The 17,061-nt window shown below is 51.3% G+C and overlaps 2 protein-coding genes across 3 annotated transcripts in view; one reads left to right on the top strand and one right to left on the bottom strand.

Annotated features, from left to right (window-relative positions):
• Positions 1–3,173: 3,173 nt before the first annotated feature.
• LOC120920406 (acyl-coenzyme A thioesterase THEM4-like) lies at positions 3,174–9,527 on the bottom strand. The gene is made up of 7 exons (XM_040332482.1): positions 9,432–9,527; positions 8,296–8,387; positions 6,717–6,855; positions 5,705–5,858; positions 5,479–5,589; positions 5,088–5,212; positions 3,174–3,386 (listed from the first exon to the last, which is right to left on the bottom strand). Exons 2-7 carry the CDS (start codon positions 8,380–8,382, stop codon positions 3,340–3,342), a joined length of 663 nt encoding a protein of 220 aa, XP_040188416.1. The 5' UTR covers positions 8,383–8,387; positions 9,432–9,527; the 3' UTR covers positions 3,174–3,339.
• Positions 9,528–9,694: 167 nt separating this feature from the next.
• The window catches only part of LOC120920402 (acyl-coenzyme A thioesterase THEM4-like), a 49,402-nt gene continuing 42,035 nt past the window's right edge, over positions 9,695–17,061 (top strand). Inside the window, exons 1-6 of one of the 2 annotated variants that reach the window (XM_040332475.1) lie at positions 9,746–10,073; positions 12,088–12,226; positions 12,313–12,466; positions 12,573–12,683; positions 12,874–12,998; positions 14,446–15,110. In XM_040332475.1, the coding sequence (XP_040188409.1) occupies positions 9,816–10,073; positions 12,088–12,226; positions 12,313–12,466; positions 12,573–12,683; positions 12,874–12,998; positions 14,446–14,471 (813 nt within the window). In that variant the 5' untranslated portion in view covers positions 9,746–9,815 and the 3' untranslated portion in view covers positions 14,472–15,110. Of the gene's footprint in view, positions 10,074–12,087; positions 12,227–12,312; positions 12,467–12,572; positions 12,684–12,873; positions 12,999–14,445; positions 15,111–17,061 lie in introns of those variants that run through there. The other variant, XM_040332476.1, reaches the window with a different exon arrangement.

Genomic DNA, 17,061 nt, shown 5'->3' with positions numbered 1-17,061 from the left:
AATGACGTCCTTGCGGCGTACTTTGGAGCAATGCACACTGGGATATGTCCACGGACGGCGCATGTGCCGTTGGTTAAAAACGTCAATCACGTCGGGTCATGCTTTTATTTACATAAAACACGCCCACCTCTTCACAATTTGAATTAGGCGCGCTTAGTCCAGCCCATTTACGCTAAGCCGCCGTAACTTAGGAGGCACGTGCTTTGTGAATACAGCACTTGCCTCTTGACTTACGGCGGCGTAGCGTAAATACGATACGCTACGCCGGCTCAATAATAATACGCCACCCTATGTGAATCCAGCTAATAGTATGTTGGGGTGTCACTCGCTGTAAGCCGTAAATAATCTTCAAAATTAAATTAAAAATGCTTGAAATCCATCGCTCTGCGTGTAACGGCTCCATATATATAATATATACGACTTTCACTTTTGGAATTGAATTACTGAAATAAATTAACTTTTTGATGATATTCAAATTCTATGGGATGCAAATTATATATATATATATAAAATATAAGCAGGAACCCTAGAGAATAAAATGGCAATTGTTACAAAATTTTATGCCACACGGTTATTTAAGCAGCGGTTTTTATAAACACAATTTTCGGGGGGGGGGATTAGACTTCGGTGAATTTTAATTAAAAAAAAAAAAAAAAACACACATTGGGGTGGATTCAGGTAGGGGCGCGCACTGCTACGGCAGCGTAGCGTACCGTTTTTACGCTACGCCTCCGTAAATTACTGGAGCTACGCTGCATTCACAAAGCATTTGCTCTGTAAATTTGCGGCGGCGTTTCGTAAAAGGGGCCGGCGTAAGCGCGCATAATTTAAATGATCCCGTAGGGGGCGTGGATCATTTAAATTAGGTGCGTTATGTATGTATGTGTGTATGTATGTATGTATGTATGTGTGTATATATATATATATATATATATATATATATATATATATATATATATATATATATATATATATATATATATACACAAATGTGTTGTTGTTTTTTTTGTATTAAAATTCACCAAAACACATTTGTTATATGTGTGTGTATGTATGTATGTGTATGTGTGTGTGTGTGTGTATATATTATAATGTGTATGTAACAAATGTGTTTTTTGTTTGCAATAAAATTCACCAAACACCAAATGCGCGTGTGTAATATATATACAACACACACACACTCTAACTCAAAATATATATATATATAATTTTTTTTTTTTTTTTTATGTATATAGAATAACAATTATAATATATATAGTGCTTATAAAAACCGCTGCTCAAATAACAGTGACAAAAAATTTGGCAACAATTGCTATTTTATTCTCTAGGGTTCCTGCTTAAAAAAAAAATATGTATATAAAAAAAGTGTGTGTGTATCTATATTAATAATAATAAAAAATTAAAATGTTCAGGGGTTCTAAATTTTTCTAGCAAAAAATAGATTTAAAAACGTAAAAGGGCCGTTTTTTTAATATGGAAGGCGCCCCATGCAGAGACCTGCCAGTGTGACGGGCGGAGGGCATTGTGGGTAAAGAATGAGGAGATGTTTGCTGGTTACAGTTGGCGTCGGTCCCTGTACTGTACCTGTCAGTTATGTAATCCCCAAAGTTCTTTTTGTACCTCTCACTCCGACATGTGTGTACAGAGACTAGAACAGCAGCCCCGGGTGTACTGAGGCGAGGCGAGGCGAGGGGAAGGTGCCTCGGAATTTGGCTGTCCCCACTGAGCGCCGTCACTCACTTCCTGGTTCCTGAGCACGAGGTTCTGCGACGGCCGACTCAGGAGAACAACAAACACTCAATTTCCATACTGGGACTTTTATGCATTTAAAGCCCAACTCTAGGCTCCGTTACCCCCCACCCAAGACACCTCCTTCCCCCTTGGGGGTATTTTACACAGCAGGTCCCATGATGCCCCCCGCACTCAGTCTTTCAAGTGGAAGGTATTCTGGGTTGAATGAAGCCCAGCATCTGAGGACACCTTCTGGCAGAAAAGAGGTACTGCAGAAAAAAAATGTGTGTCCCCATTGGAGAGATTTTACTCACTTCCTGTCTTGGTGACCACACAGGAAATAAGAGAAAATCTCCTTGTAGCTACAGAAACTGAGCCTTGTAGGCCGTCTCGACTCCCCAGCTGAAAATAATATAAAAATTGTCTGGAGGTGTGCCTAAAGAAAAGGGGCGGGGACTGGTGACCTCCTTGTGTTCGGTTGTCAGGAGGAGAACACAGTAAGGGTGGGGGGGGGGCGGGGAATATGTGAGACTGCTGGTGCTTCCTGATTGGCTACTAAGGTACCCAATGCTATCACATGGGGGGGCAGAGAGTCCATAGACCTATAAGTTGTGACTAGGAATGTATGGAGGATCACAGGGGAGGGAAGCTGGAGATAAATATATATATTATTGGCTACAGATTGTGTGCATGGGTACAGTGAAACATCTAGAGTTCAAAACGGATGGAAAGATTTCACTCAACAAATAGCATTGGAGTGATTGTCCCGACATGTTTCGCCACTTGGGGCTTCCTCAGAGGGATGTTTTTAGAGAGACACAGTTCCCCCGAGGAAGTCCCAAGTGGCGAAACCCGTTCTACGCAGTTTACATCGGAGTGTCTCTATAAAAATCCCCCTGAGAAAGTGGCGAAACATGTCGGGACAATCCCTCCAATGCTATTGTTGAGTGAAATCTTTCCATCTGTTTTGAACTCTAGATGTTTAACTATACCTGTGCACACAATCTGTAGCCAATAAAATATTAAACGAGAACATGGCACCCCCCAGGAAAGCCAAATCCAGTATAAAACAGCAAAAAAAAAAAAAAAAAAGGAACCTCCACAGCCACAACCTTCAAAAGAAAAAACTTTATTGACATTTCCATTGTAAGTTTTGTTCGGAACGATCCCAATGCTGCTAAAAACTAAATGAAAGTATTTGGAAATACAAATATGAATCCAGTCAATGGGGAAAGTAATAAATAACAACTAAAAAGCACATAATGTTACAATGAATACAGATATTGAATGTTAAGAAACAAATAAAAATGATCAAGTATGCCGATGAGGTCCCCGTTCGGCAGTGCCGTCTTCTGGGGGGGGGGGGGGGGGGCAGAGGTAGAGTGCCTACAGACTAAGGCATGTTGGGGGGGGGGGGGGGTTATTGGATCCAGAGGGCCCCCCCCCTGTGACAAGAACTGGTCTACAGTACCTGGAGTTGGCCTTTAGAACATCTCTTCTACAGTACAGGATCTGCCGCCCACTAGTGGCAGACAGGACACACTACAGTACAAAGTGGAGCTGCCAAGTAATAGAGGATACTTCCGGATGTCAGAAATGTAAAATTATTTAGAGTTTGGCTTCAGGTTCTCCCGGGGTCACCTTTATGAACAAACCTGGAAGGGGGAAACAAGAGGGGAATTATCAGTGATGGTGCAGGAGGAATAAGAGAAGCAACAGAGAGAATAAGAGGCAGGAGAAGGGGGGCGACTGAAGAGGCAGGAGAAGGGGGGCGAGTGAAGAGGCAGGAGAAGGGGGGCGAGTGAAGAGGCAGGAGAAGGGGGGCGAGTGAAGAGGCAGGAGAAGGGGGGCGAGTGAAGAGGCAGGAGAAGGGGGGCGAGTGAAGAGGCAGAAGAGGGGGGCGAGTGAAGAGGCAGGAGAAGGGGGGCGACTGAAGAGGCAGAAGAGGGGGGCAACTGAAGAGGCAGGAGAAGGGGGGCGACTGAAGAGGCAGGAGAAGGGGGGCAGACTAAAGAGGCAGGAGAAGGGGGGCGAGTGAAGAGGCAGGAGAAGGGGGGGGCGAGTGAAGAGGCAGGAGAAGGGGGGGCGAGTGAAGAGGCAGGAGAAGGGGGGGCGAGTGAAGAGGCAGAAGAGGGGGGCGAGTGAAGAGGCAGGAGAAGGGGGGGCGAGTGAAGAGGCAGGAGAAGGGGGGGGCGAGTGAAGAGGCAGGAGAAGGGGGGCGACTGAAGAGGCAGGAGAAGGGGGGCAGACTAAAGAGGCAGGAGAAGGGGGGCGAGTGAAGAGGCAGGAGAAGGGGGGGCGAGTGAAGAGGCAGGAGAAGGGGGGGCGAGTGAAGAGGCAGGAGAAGGGGGGGCGAGTGAAGAGGCAGGAGAAGGGGGGGCGAGTGAAGAGGCAGGAGAAGGGGGGCAGGCTAAAGAGGCAGGAGAAGGGGGGCAGGCTAAAGAGGCAGGAGAAGGGGGGGCGAGTGAAGAGGCAGGAGAAGGGGGGGCGAGTGAAGAGGAAGGAGAAGGGGGGGCGAGTGAAGAGGCAGGAGAAGGGGGGGGCGACTGAAGAGTCAGGAGAAGGGGGGGGCGACTGAAGAGTCAGGAGAAGGGGGGGGGCGACTGAAGAGTCAGGAGAAGGGGGGCGAGTGAAGAGGCAGGAGAAGGGGGGGCGAGTGAAGAGGCAGGAGAAGGGGGGCGAGTGAAGAGGCAGGAGAAGGGGGGCGACTGAAGAGGCAGGAGAAGGGGGGCGACTGAAGAGGCAGGGGAGAGGGAGCATTGGGAGAGGAAGGGGAGGAGGCGACAGAATAAGCAGGGGAGGAGGCGGCAGGGACAGGAAGGGGAGGAGGCGACGGGGGACAGGAAGGGGAGGAGGCGACGGGGACAGAAAAGGGAGGAGGCGACGGGGACAGAAAAGGGAGGAGGCGACGGGGACAGAAAAGGGAGGAGGCGACGGGGACAGAAAAGGGAGGACGACGGGGACAGGAAGGGGAGGACGACGGGGACAGGAAGGGGAGGACGACGGGGACAGGAAGGGGAGGACGACGGGGACAGGAAGGGGAGGAGGCGACAGAATAAGCAGGGGAGGAGGCGACAGACAGGAAGGGGAGGAGGCGACAGGAAGGGGAGGAGGCGACAGGGACAGGAAGGGGAGGAGGCGACAGGGACAGGAAGGGGAGGGGCGATGGAAAAAGGCAGGAAAGAGGTGGAGAGAGGCAGGGATGGGTGAGGCAGTGGAGGAAAGAAAAGGGTGAGAGGGGTGGGGGTTTAGAATGGGCAGGGGAGGGGAAGTAGGAATAGGCAGGGGAGGGCAATGAGAAAGTCAGGGGAGGGGCAAAGCAGGGACAGAAGAGGGAGGAATGAAGATTTCCTCACCGGTGGCCTCGTTGTGAAGCACGGCGTCGTCATGACTGCGGACCTGGCAGCTGGTGTAGACTTTGCGGCCGTCTACCTTCTCCACTCGGCTGTCTATGAGGACTGTAGATCCCAGAGGAATCGGACTACAGACAGGAGGAGAACCTCATCACTCCTCTCCGCTATCACAGCTTCATATCATCAATAATTGTTATAATCTCCCCTCCCCCTCCCTGGGGCCTCCCCATTATCATCATTCTTTCCCGGTAAACTGGGATCACATCTCCTATGGAAGGTTCCTCCAGGAGGAACCTTCTGGATGTCCTAAGGGTCACAATCTCTCTATAGTGCGGAAGTCTTCCTCCATCCAATGTACATTAGTCAGGTAGGTCCTCCCACCCTGCTCACTTACTTCCGGTAGTTGATGTTCAGGTTGGCCGTCATAGCCGGTCCGTGGGTGTACACGGCTCCGGTCCCCACGGTGGCGTCTATGATGGTGGCGATGCAACCTCCGTGTGTGTACCTAGAAGAAGGCAAAGGGGGGCGTGATGAGAGGTGGAAGCAAAACAAGGCGGGGTCAAGAAACCACGGAGGATTCTGGGTAAGACAAACTGGACAAAAAAAAAAAGTATGCTCACCCTGGGGGGCCCTCCAGATAGGGCCCGGGCTGGAATATGCAGAGCGTCCTCTTCTCCGCCTCGTTATAAAACATGCAATACTCAAAGCCGACTCCGTCCTGGTCAAGGTTCCTGGTGAAGAGACGAGTTTTCCTCTCTGACTCCGGACACATACCTGTATAGAGGTCAGAGGTCACCAGAGGAGCTTACACTCTAATGTCCCCTCCCCCCACAGTCACATCAGTCTCTGTACAGAGGAGCTTACACTCTAATGTCCCCCCCCCCATCACATCAGTCTCTGTACAGAGGAGCTTACACTCTAATGTCCCCTCCCCCACACAGTCACATCAGTCTCTGTACAGAGGAGCTTACACTCTAATGTCCCCTCCCCCCCACAGTCACATCAGTCTCTGTACAGAGGAGCTTACACTCTAATGTCCCCTCCCCCCCACACATCACATCAGTCTCTGTACAGAGGAGCTTACACTCTAATGTCCCCTCCCCCCACAGTCACATCAGTCTCTGTACAGAGGAGCTTACACTCTAATGTCCCCTCCCCCCCAGTCACATCAGTCTCTGTACAGAGGAGCTTACACTCTAATGTCCCCTCCCCCCCCCACAGTCACATCAGTCTCTGTACAGAGGAGCTTACACTCTAATGTCCCCTCCCCCCACAGTCACATCAGTCTCTGTACAGAGGAGCTTACACTCGAATGTCCCCTCCCCCCACAGTCACATCAGTCTCTGTACAGAGGAGCTTACACTCGAATGTCCCCTCCCCCCCACAGTCACATCAGTCTCTGTACAGAGGAGCTTACACTCTAATGTCCCCTCCCCCCCACAGTCACATCAGTCTCTGTACAGAGGAGCTTACACTCTAATGTCCCCTCCCCCCCCACAGTCACATCAGTCTCTGTACAGAGGAGCTTACACTCTAATGTCCCCTCCCCCCCACATCACATCAGTCTCTGTACAGAGGAGCTTACACTCTAACATCCCCCCCCCCCCCCAGTCACACACGGTTATCTCTCACCATCTCGGTGGTGGACAGTGGTGTTGTAGGAGGGAAGTACCCTCCAGCTCCGGTCTCGGCTCAGCTCCTCGTACAGCCTCTTGGTGTCGGGGGTCCAGGTGGGGTTGGGCAGGGAGTAGTCCCGTGGTCGGTGGGCGGCCTGCAGATATCAGGGAGGCGATTTAGAATCCATTCACACTTGTGAGACTTAAAAAAAAAAATTGGGCGATTTGCATTGCGACTTCGGCACGACTGTTTAGCTTTGACCAATGTGATGGCTTTTTCTTTGTACGCTACAAAGCCGTTAGAAAATAAAGAAACCAAATGAATGTTTTTAACGAATTCCAAATTTTCAGAGCGATTCGGAAAACCGGTCGAAAATTGAGCGACCGGTTCAAATTCTGTGATAAGAATAGCTGGTTGCTAAGGAGCTGGGCTGGGAGGCCGGCCGCCCGCGTCCTTAGCAACCGATGACTCATCAGCTGTCAGCGGGGCTTCCCCACTGAGAGCTGAATGTAAACAAAAGAATGCTGGCAATTAAAAACAAAGGAAGAAAACAGGGTGGGGGTCCCCCTATCCATACCAGGCCATTCGGGTCGGGATTTTAGGGGAACCCCCCCCCCCCCTCCAAAGTCCATACCAGACCTTTATCCGAGCACACAGCCTGGTAGGTCAGGAAAGGGAGGACAATCGAGAACCCGCCCCCCCCCCTCTCCTGAACCATACCAGGCCATTCGGGTAGGGATTTTAGGGGAACCCCGCACCAAAATAAAAAAAAAAGGCGTGGGGGTCCCCCTATCCATACCAGGCCATCCGGGTCGGGAACCCTGCACCAAAATAAAAAAAAGGCGTGGGGGTCCCCCTATCCATACCAGGCCATCCGGGTCGGGAACCCCGCACCAAAATAAAAAAAAAAAGGCGTGGGGGTCCCCCCCAAAGTCCATACCAGACCTTTATCCGAGCACACAGCCTGGTAGGTCAGGAAAGGGGGGGACAATCGAGAACCGCCCCCCCTCCCCTGAACCATACCAGGCCACATACGCTCAACATGACTTTGGGGCAGTGAGGATTTGCCTGCCCCTCCCCAGAGCACCTTGTTCCCATGTTGTGAGGGGCCTCTTCCCCACAACCCTTGCCCGGTGGTTGTGGGGGTCTGGGGGCTTATTGAAATCTGGAATCCCTGTGAATGAAGAGGAGGTACCTAACCGCCCCCCCAACCATACCAGGCCTTTATCCAAGCATGCAGCCCAATAGGTCACGAAAGAGGGGGGGGGGGACAAGCGACCAATGAGAAGCTCCTCTGAGGCTCCTTCTTCCCACAAGGAAGACATTTTTTTTCCCTTGAATGGATACAAAGTTTCCGGCGCGGAGACCCACCTATTGGGGTGGGGGTGGGGTCAGATCTCTGCCATTCCAGCGTCGGTGAGTGTGCGGTGCCCCCCCAGGGGTCCGGTAGCAAAGTGCGCCCTGCGGTACCAGCTCCTTGGGGGGGGGGGGTGCGCAGGCTCGTGTTGGGACAATAGATTAAATGCCCCTACCGCTACCCCCCCCCCCCACTGGGAACACACAAGAGCAACATCACCGACCAATCAGTACTCACAGAGAATTGGCGATCGCTCTGTACCCCGGTGGTGTGGCGGCAGACGGCAGCGCCGCCCCGGATGATCCTGGAGAGTCCGTGCAGCATGGTGCCTGTGAGAGGAGACGGGAAGGAGATGAGACGGGGACACCGGGAATTCTATACATTATCGGGGAGGGGCCAGCGCACGTCACGTGACCGTACAGAGGTGACATGAGACCTTTATACACAGAAAGGGGAGGGGCCAGTACAGAGGGGACACGGTTCACACACACCCGCAACTTTTATACACAGAGAGGGGAGGGGCTACCAGACACACAGGTCATTGCCATGGGTGAGTGATATGTCACCTGCACGGTCTGTGGAGATGTACAAAGTTCATGTGAACGATACAAATACTTGGCGAGTCATCAGGAGCTCCGCCCCCCCAGGTGATGTCACACGCTGCAATGTGCAGTAATGGGCTGCGTTGTCTTCCCGCGCTGCAGAGTCACATGACTGCGCAGAGAGACAACCGGCCAATCATGTGACGGGTCCCAGAACTTCCCCCTAGAACTGAACTGCCCCGCCGAGGGACTACAAGTCCCAGGACTTCCCCCTAGAGCTAAACTACCCAGCCGAGGGACTACAAGTCCCAGGACTCCCCCCTAGAACTACAAGTCCCAGGACTTCCCCCTAGAGCTAAACTACCCAGCCGAGGGACTACAAGTCCCAGGACTCCCCCCTAGAACTGAACTGCCCAGCTGAGGGACTACAAGTCCCAGGACTTCCCCCTAGAACTGAACTACCCAGCTGAGGGACTACAAGTCCCAGGACTTCCCCCCTAGAACTGAACTGCCCAGCTGAGGGACTACAAGTCCCAGGACTTCCCCCTAGAACTGAACTGCCCGGCCGAGGGACTAAAAGTCCCAGGACTTCCCCCTAGAACTGAACTGCCCAGCAGAGGGACTACAAGTCCCAGGACTTCCCCCTAGAGCTGAACTGCCCAGCTGAGGGACTACAAGTCCCATGACTCCCCCCTAGAACTAAACTACCCGGATGAAGAACTACAAGTCTCAGCGTGGCCTACAGGCCCCAGAATTCTCTATACAGGGCTGATAGGAGTTGTAGTTCCCGTTTATCTATGAATAAAAAGCTCCCCCTGACTCCCTACTCACCTGTCCCGCCGGTCCCTCCAATGTCCTTCTTATCAGCTTATTCCAGGACTAAATCCCGCTCACACCTGTCCCTGTCTCCGGAGACATTTTACTGAAGCCTCCGCCTGGAGAATATAGCGCCTGCGCTACAACAAAATGGCCGCCGCACTGTACCTAACACAGAGGAGGGCGGCCTCTAGCGGTGACACTCAAACCTGAGCGACCCGTTCCTCTTGGAGAATACCCACGCAGTGTCACCGCTAGAGGCCGCCCCTCTCCTGTGTGTTAGGCGCAGTGTGGCCGCCATGTTGTTGTAGCTCGGGCTCAATCATCGCCAGGTGGAGGCTTCAGAAAAATGTCTCCGGACACAGGGACAGGTGAGAATATAGGGAACAGTCCCGGAAGATGCTGGTAAGGAGGACATTGGTGGGATTGAAGGGGACTGGTGGTGAGGTTTATGTCTTAAAGCTAAAGCAGCAAAAGAACCACAACTCCCAGCAGGCTATGGGCTGGATTCCACAGCTTGCTGGGACTTGTAGTTCAGTTCTGTCTCCTCTCACAGGCGCCATGCTGTACGGACTCTGCAGGATCATCCGGGGCGGCGCTGCCGTCTGCCGCCACACCGCCGCCACCACCGGGGTACAGAGCGATCGCCAATTCTCCGTGAGTACTGATTGGTCGGTGGTGAGGTTAACCGCTTGGAGTGTCCCCAGTGGGGGAGGGGCATTCCATCTGATGTCACTACACACTCCCCCAGCAGTGCGCACTCTGCTGCCGGACCGCCGAAAAGGTGCCGCATAGACACGCGCAGTTCGTTTCCGTCCGAACTTCTATTCGGATCGATTTTTGGTTATTCGGAGATTCGGAATGAAATAGTAATGAGCTTCTGTGAAATTCGTTCAATTTTGTTATCGATACGAATTCCACATTTTTCGCAAACGATTTGAATTCGGATCGCTCGGAAAAAAAAAAAAACGTCCGATTTAAAATTCTGTGTGAAGAAATAGCTGGTTGCTAAGGAGCAGGGTGAGAAGCCGGCCGCCGCGTCCTTAACAACCGATGACTCGTCGGCTGTCAGCGGGCTTCCCCCCACTGACAGCTGAAATATAAACAAAACAATGACGGCAATAGAAAAGTCAGAAAAACAAAACGGCGTGGGGGTCCCCTCCCCCAATATTTACCAGACCCTTACCTGAGCATTTGGGGGGGGGGGGGGCGAGCAAGCACCCCCCTCCTCCTCAACCATACCAGGCCTCATGCTCTCAACATGGGGGAGCCCAAAGCACATTGTCCCCATGTTGATGGAGACAAGGGCCTCTTCCCCACAACCCTGGTTTGTGGTTGTGGGGGTCTGTGGGCGGGGAGCTTATTTAAAAAACAATGTCCCCCCCCCCCCCCCGATGTAGATCCATCGTCGATCACGACGCCCACCACACCCGATAAAAAGAAAGGATCTCTGTCGGTAGAAGGTGATTGCCGTCGGTTGGAAGTGATTGCCGTCGGTTGGAGGAGGTCGCCGTCGGTGGAAGACGCACCATGTTGGTGGGAGACGCACCATGTTGGTGGGAGGCGATCGCTGTGGTTGGAAGGTGATTGCCGACGGTAGGAGGAGGTCGCCGTCGGAGGGAGGCGGTCGCCGTCGGTGGGAGACGATCCATGTTGGTGGGAGGCGATCCATGTTGGTGGGAGGCGATCGCCGTCGGTGGGAGGCGATCGCTGTGGTTGGAAGGTGATTGCCGACGGTAGGAGGCGGTCGCCGTCGGAGGGAGGCGGTCGCCGTCAGAGGGAGGCGGTCGCCGTCAGAGGGAGGCGGTCGCCGTCAGTGGGAGACGATCCATGTTGGTGGGAGGCGATCGCTGTGGTTGGGAGGAGGTCGCCGTCGGTGGGAGGCGATCCATGTTGGTGGAAGACGATCCATGTTGGTGGGAGGCCATCGCCGTCGGTGGGAGGCGATCGCTGTGGTTGGAAGGTGATTGCCGACGGTAGGAGGAGGTCGCCGTCGGAGGGAGGCGGTCGCCGTCGGTGGGAGGCAATCCATGTTGGTGGGAGGCGATCGCTGTGGTTGGAAGGTGATTGTTGTTGGTGGGAGGAGGTCGCCGTCGGAGGGAGGAGGTTGCCGTCGGAGGGAGGAGGTCGCTGTCGGAGGGAGGCGATCCATGTTGGTGGGAGGCGATCCATGTTGGTGGGAAGGTGATTGACGTTGGTGGGAAGGTGATTGCCGTCGGAGGGAGGAGGTTGCCGTCGGAGGGAGACGGTTGCCGTCGGTGGGAGGCGATCCATGTTGGTGGGAGGGGATCCATGTTGGTGGGAGGCGATCGCTGTGGTTGGAAGGTGATTGCCGACGGTAGGAGGTGGGTGATTGCCGTCGGTGGGAGGTGGTCGCCATCGGTGGGAGGAGGTCGCCGTCGGAAGGAGGAGGTCGCCGTCAGTGGGAGGCGATCGCTGTGGTTAGAAGGTGATTGCCGACGGTAGGAGGAGATCACAGAAATCTGCCTCCTATGGGCGTGTCATTACACCGTGCCGAAAAAAGTTACTATTGAAGGGGGGGGAAATATCATGTCTGATAGATGTGGAGGGGGGGGCTGAATATCCACCAAAGACTCTGTCACCTTTAACACTCCAATCCTAGAAAAGCCAAAAGGCGAGCGCAGGTCTGACGTCTCTCTGATATCTGCAGGCCGCCCACCAACCGCGAGACTACTCTCTGCCCAACCCCACCTGGAGCCCCGACACCAAGAGACTGTACGAGGAGCTGAGCCGAGACCGGAGCTGGAGGAGACTTCCCTCTTACAAGGAGTTCGCTCGCAGCAGACAGAGTACACTGATAATAACCGTGTGTGACTGGGGGGGGGAGGGGACATTAGAGTGTAAGCTCCTCTGGTGACCTCTGACCTCTGTACAGGTATAAGTCCGGAGGCAGAGAGGAAAACTCGTCTCTTCACCAGGAACCTTGACCAGGATGGAATCGGCTTTGAGTATTGCATTTTCTATAACGAGGCGGAGAAGAGGACGGTCTGCATATTCCAGCCCGGGCCCTATCTGGGGGGCTTCGCGGGGTGAGCGTTCTTTTCTTTTTCTTCAGTCTACTCTACCCAGAATCCTTGGGTCCCTCGTTTCTCTCGTTTTGCTTCCACCTCTCACGTCCCCTTTGCCTTCTTCTAGGTACGCACACGGAGGCTGCATCGCCACCATCATAGATGCCACAGTGGGGGTGGGAATTGCACACGGCATCGGACCGGCTATGACGGCCAACCTGAACATCGACTATCGCAAGTAAGTGCCCAGGGTGAGAGGAGGACCTACCTGATAGTACAATGGTGGGGGGGGGGGGGGATTCTGGTGGAGGTGTGGTAGTGACTGGGGAAGAGCGATGATATGAGGGGGGGGGGGGTATTTTGCAATTATTGATGATATGAAGCTGTGATAGCGGAGAGGTGTGATGAGGTTCTCCTCCTGTCTGTAGTCCGATTCCTCTGGGATCTACAGTCCTCATAGACAGCCGAGTGGAGAAGGTAGACGGTCGGAAAGTCTACAGCAACATCCAGGTCCGCAGTCATGACGATGCCGTGCTTCACAACGAGGCCACCGGTGAGGAAATCTTCATTCTGTAACTCCATTCCTTCCTCTTCTATTTCTCCTTTCCCTCCTTTTATTGCTCCTCTACCGCTCCTGTCGTTGCTCCTCTGATATTTTTGACGTTGCTCCTCTACCGTTCCTCTCGTTTCTCCTCTGTCACTTCTGACATTGCTCCTCTGCTGTTCCTCCTCTGTCCCTTCTGTTGCTGATCCTTTTTCCCTCCTCCTCTGTCCCTTTTGTCGTTGCTCCTCTGTCCCTTTTGTCGTTGCTCCTCTGTCCCTTTTGTCGTTGCTCCTCTGTCCCTTTTGTCGTTGCTCCTCTGTCCCTCCTGTCGTTGCTCCTCTGTCCCTCCTGTCGTTGCTCCTCTGTCCCTCCTGTCGTTGCTCCTCTGTCCCTCCTGTCGTTGCTCCTCTGCCGTTCCTTCCCTGTCCCTTCTGTTGCTGATCCTTTCTCCCTCCTCCTCTGCCGCTCCTGTTGTTGCTCCTCTGCCGCTCCTGTTGTTGCTCCTCTGCCGCTCCTGTCGTTGCTCCTCTGCCGCTCCTGTCATTGCTCCTCTGCCGCTCCTGTCGTTGCTCCTCTGCCGTTCCTCCTCTGTCTCTTCTGTTGCTGATCCTTTCTCCCTCCTCCTCCTGCCTTTCCTATCGCTACTCCTCTTTCTATCCTGTCGTTGCTCCTTTTTCTTTCCTGTCGTTGCTCCTCTGTCCCCTCCTGTCCGCTCCTCTTTCTATCCTGTCGTTGCTCCTCTTTCTATCCTGTCGTTGCTCCTCTGTCTATCCTGTCGTTGCTCCTCTGTCTATCCTGTCGTTGCTCCTCTTTCTATCCTGTCGTTGCTCCTCTGTCTATCCTGTCGTTGCTCCTCTGTCTATCCTGTCGTTGCTCCTCTGTCTATCCTGTCGTTGCTCCTCTGTCTATCCTGTCGTTGCTCCTCTTTCTTTCCTGTCGTTGCTCCTCTGTCTATCCTGTCGTTGCTCCTCTTTCTTTCCTGTCGTTGCTCCTCTTTCTTTCCTGTCGTTGCTCCTCTGTCTATCCTGTCGTTGCTCCTCTTTCTTTCCTGTCGTTGCTCCTCTGTCTATCCTGTCGTTGCTCCTCTGTCTATCCTGTCGTTGCTCCTCTGTCTATCCTGTCGTTGCTCCTCTTTCTTTCCTGTCGTTGCTCCTCTGTCTATCCTGTCGTTGCTCCTCTGTCTATCCTGTCGTTGCTCCTCTGTCTATCCTGTCGTTGCTCCTCTGTCTATCCTGTCGTTGCTCCTCTTTCTTTCCTGTCGTTGCTCCTCTTTCTTTCCTGTCGTTGCTCCTCTGTCCCTCCTGTCGCTGATCCTCTTTTCCCTCCTCCTCTGCCTTTCTTGTCGTTGCTCCTCTCTCCCTCCTTCTCTAGCGCCCCTGTCGATGCTCCTCTCTCACCCCTATTGTTGCTCCTTGTACTGACAATCTACCTTTTTTCTTTTTTCTTTCTCCTTTAGCTTTGTACATTAAGTTGAAGACTTAGGAGACGTTGAAGACACTCGGGAGACTCTGAAGTATAAATTGTTTTGCACATTACAGACATCCGGAAATATTCCCGATTCTGTTGTTTTGCAGCTGCACTTTGTATTGTATCCTGTCTGTCACTAGAGGGCAGCAGATCCCGTTCCATAGGACCCCTGGGAGACGTCTTTCAGGGGCCAACTGTTTATAACGTACTTACCCGCTCTTAGATCAACCGTTCTGGCGGTCCCTGTAGTGGGTCCCTCAACCTCAAAGATGCCTACTTCAGTATTTGTTCTACCTTACTATGGGGGCCACACCGCCCCCCCCCCCCCCCCCCAAAGCCAACAGCCAGTACTGCTCAACGGAAACCTCCTCAGTATACTTTGTGTGTTCTCCTCCTGGGGCTGATTTACTAAATGAGTGACGCATGGTCGCTGTTCCTTGCATGTGATTGGGTGTTCTTTGCAAAGTGACTTTTCAGCGCATTCTCTAAACTAAGTGAAAGTTCCCTCTCATATAGTGATCCCATTCTACTCCTTTAGTAAATTCGCCCCACCTGTTATTTATGACTCCTCCCACGACTGTATTAATAATTGTTTATTTTTATGGTATGTACATTTTATGTTAAGTGAATAAATACAGAAAATATTTCACAGCATTTCAATTGTTGCAAATGCCTATATTTTATTTTCTTTAGTGCGGTCACATGACCGTCCTCCTGCACTGTTCGATAGGTGGGCGGAGTGAACTGGTAACATGTGACGCATCTTGCCTGTAGTCGCAATTGCAGTGTTACCCGTCCTTGCCCAGGGGCTCCACAAAGCCGTTTGGTGCCCTTGCAGTCACTTAAGTAAATAATGTATAAAAGATTAAAATATCATTTAAAAAAATCATGGAAATAATTCTTTACTGTAATTGCCAAAAAACCTGTATAATAATAATAATAATAATAAGAGGGAGAGACCAAGCAAGTTTTACCTTGCATAAAGAAATGGATTGTATTATCTGAGAGACAGTAGCCACAAATGTTATTCAGTGGATGAAAAACACGTAATCAGTTTGGTTAGGCCGCAACATAAGAGGAAGAGATGAGGCAAGTTTTATCTTGCAATACAAATCAGAGTCTATTATGTCAGAGACATCAGACATGAATATTGCACAGTCACTGGAGATTATGTAAACCGCTTCATTAGGCTACAATAAACCAGGCAGGTTTATTATCTGATAGACATCAGCCATAAATATTGTAAACAAATAAGCAGTTTGGTTAGGCTTCAATATAAGAGGCCAGACAGGTTTAATCTTGCAATAAAAGTTTGAGGGAATTATCTGGGAGGCAGTGGATGGACAGTATGTAAACCGCTTCATTGGGGCTTCAGTCTAAGAGGGAGAGACCCAGGCAGGTTTTATCCTGCAATACAAATTGGATTGTATTATCTGATAGACATCAGCCACAAATATTCAGTGGCTGGGAAACATGTAAGCAGTTTGGGTAGGCTTCAATATAAGAGGGAGAGACCAGGCAGGTTTTATCCCTCAATACAAATTGGATTGTATTATCCGATAGACATCGGCCACAAATGTAAGCAGTTTGGTTAGGCTTCAATATAAAAGGGAGAGACCAGACAGGTTTATCTTGCAATACAAATTACATGGCATTACCCAAGAGACAATAGTTCATAATTTTGTTCAGTGGCTGGACAGTATGTAAACCACTGAGGCCGCAATCTGCAAGGGAGAGACCAGGCAGATTTTTACTTGCAATATAAATTAGAGGGTATTATCTGAGAGGCAATCGCCAGAAATATTGTCCAGTGGCTGGAAAACTCATAAGCAGTTTGGGTAGGCTTCAATATAAGAGGGAGAGGTCAGACAGGTTTAATCTTGCAATAAAAATCTGAGGCAATTATCTGGGAGGCAGTAGTTGCAAATATTATTCAGTGGCTGGACAGTATGTAAACCGCTTCATTAGGGCCTCAATCTAAGAGGTAGAAACCAGGCAGGTTTCATCTAGTTATAAATATTACAATGTCTTATCTGAGAGACAATAGCCACAAATATTGTCCAGTGACTGGCAGTATGTAAACCACTTCATTAGCCCTCAGTCTAAGAGGGAGAGACAAGGTGGGTTTTTTCTAGTAATAGACATTGGAATGCCTTAGCTGAGAGACAATAGTTGCAAATATTGTTCAGTGGCTGGACACACGGTCAGAATATCCGACAGAGAAAGTCCGATGGGAGCTTTTCGTCGAATATTCCGACCGTGTGTATGCCCCATCTGACTTTTTCTGTCGGAATTACCGACGGACTTGGAGAGCAGGTTCTCTATTTTTCCGTCAGAAATTCCGACTGAGTTTTTCCTGTTGGAAAGTCCGCCCGTGTGTACGCGGCATATGTAAACCACTTTGTTAGGCCGCAATCTAAAAAGTAGAGACCAGGCAGATCTGGGGGAGAAGAGAGAGATGAGGCAGGATTTATCTTGAAGTTGAAATTAAAGTGTATTATCTTAGAGACAACAGACACAAATATCATACAGTGGCTGGATAGTCTGTAAGCAGATTTATTAGACTGCAATAATTCACTGGTCCTTGAACCTGAAACATGCAGGA

Source organism: Rana temporaria, chromosome 13 (assembly GCF_905171775.1).
Source record: "Rana temporaria chromosome 13, aRanTem1.1, whole genome shotgun sequence".
NCBI classification, from domain to species: Eukaryota; Metazoa; Chordata; class Amphibia; order Anura; family Ranidae; genus Rana; species Rana temporaria.
This window is presented reverse-complemented; position numbering and strand designations above follow the sequence as displayed.

Bases quoted from the DNA above. Each gene is read 5' to 3' on its own strand.
- LOC120920406 (XM_040332482.1), bottom strand. From the start codon at position 8,382: ATGCTGCACGGACTCTCCAGGATCATCCGGGGCGGCGCTGCCGTCTGC. The intron at 6,856-8,295 runs GTGAGTACTGAT...TGATATCTGCAG, and splicing joins AGAGCGATCGCCAATTCTCT to GCCGCCCACCGACCACGGGA. The intron at 5,213-5,478 runs GTAAGTGAGCAG...TCCTGTCTGTAG, and splicing joins CTGAACATCAACTACCGGAA to TCCGATTCCTCTGGGATCTA.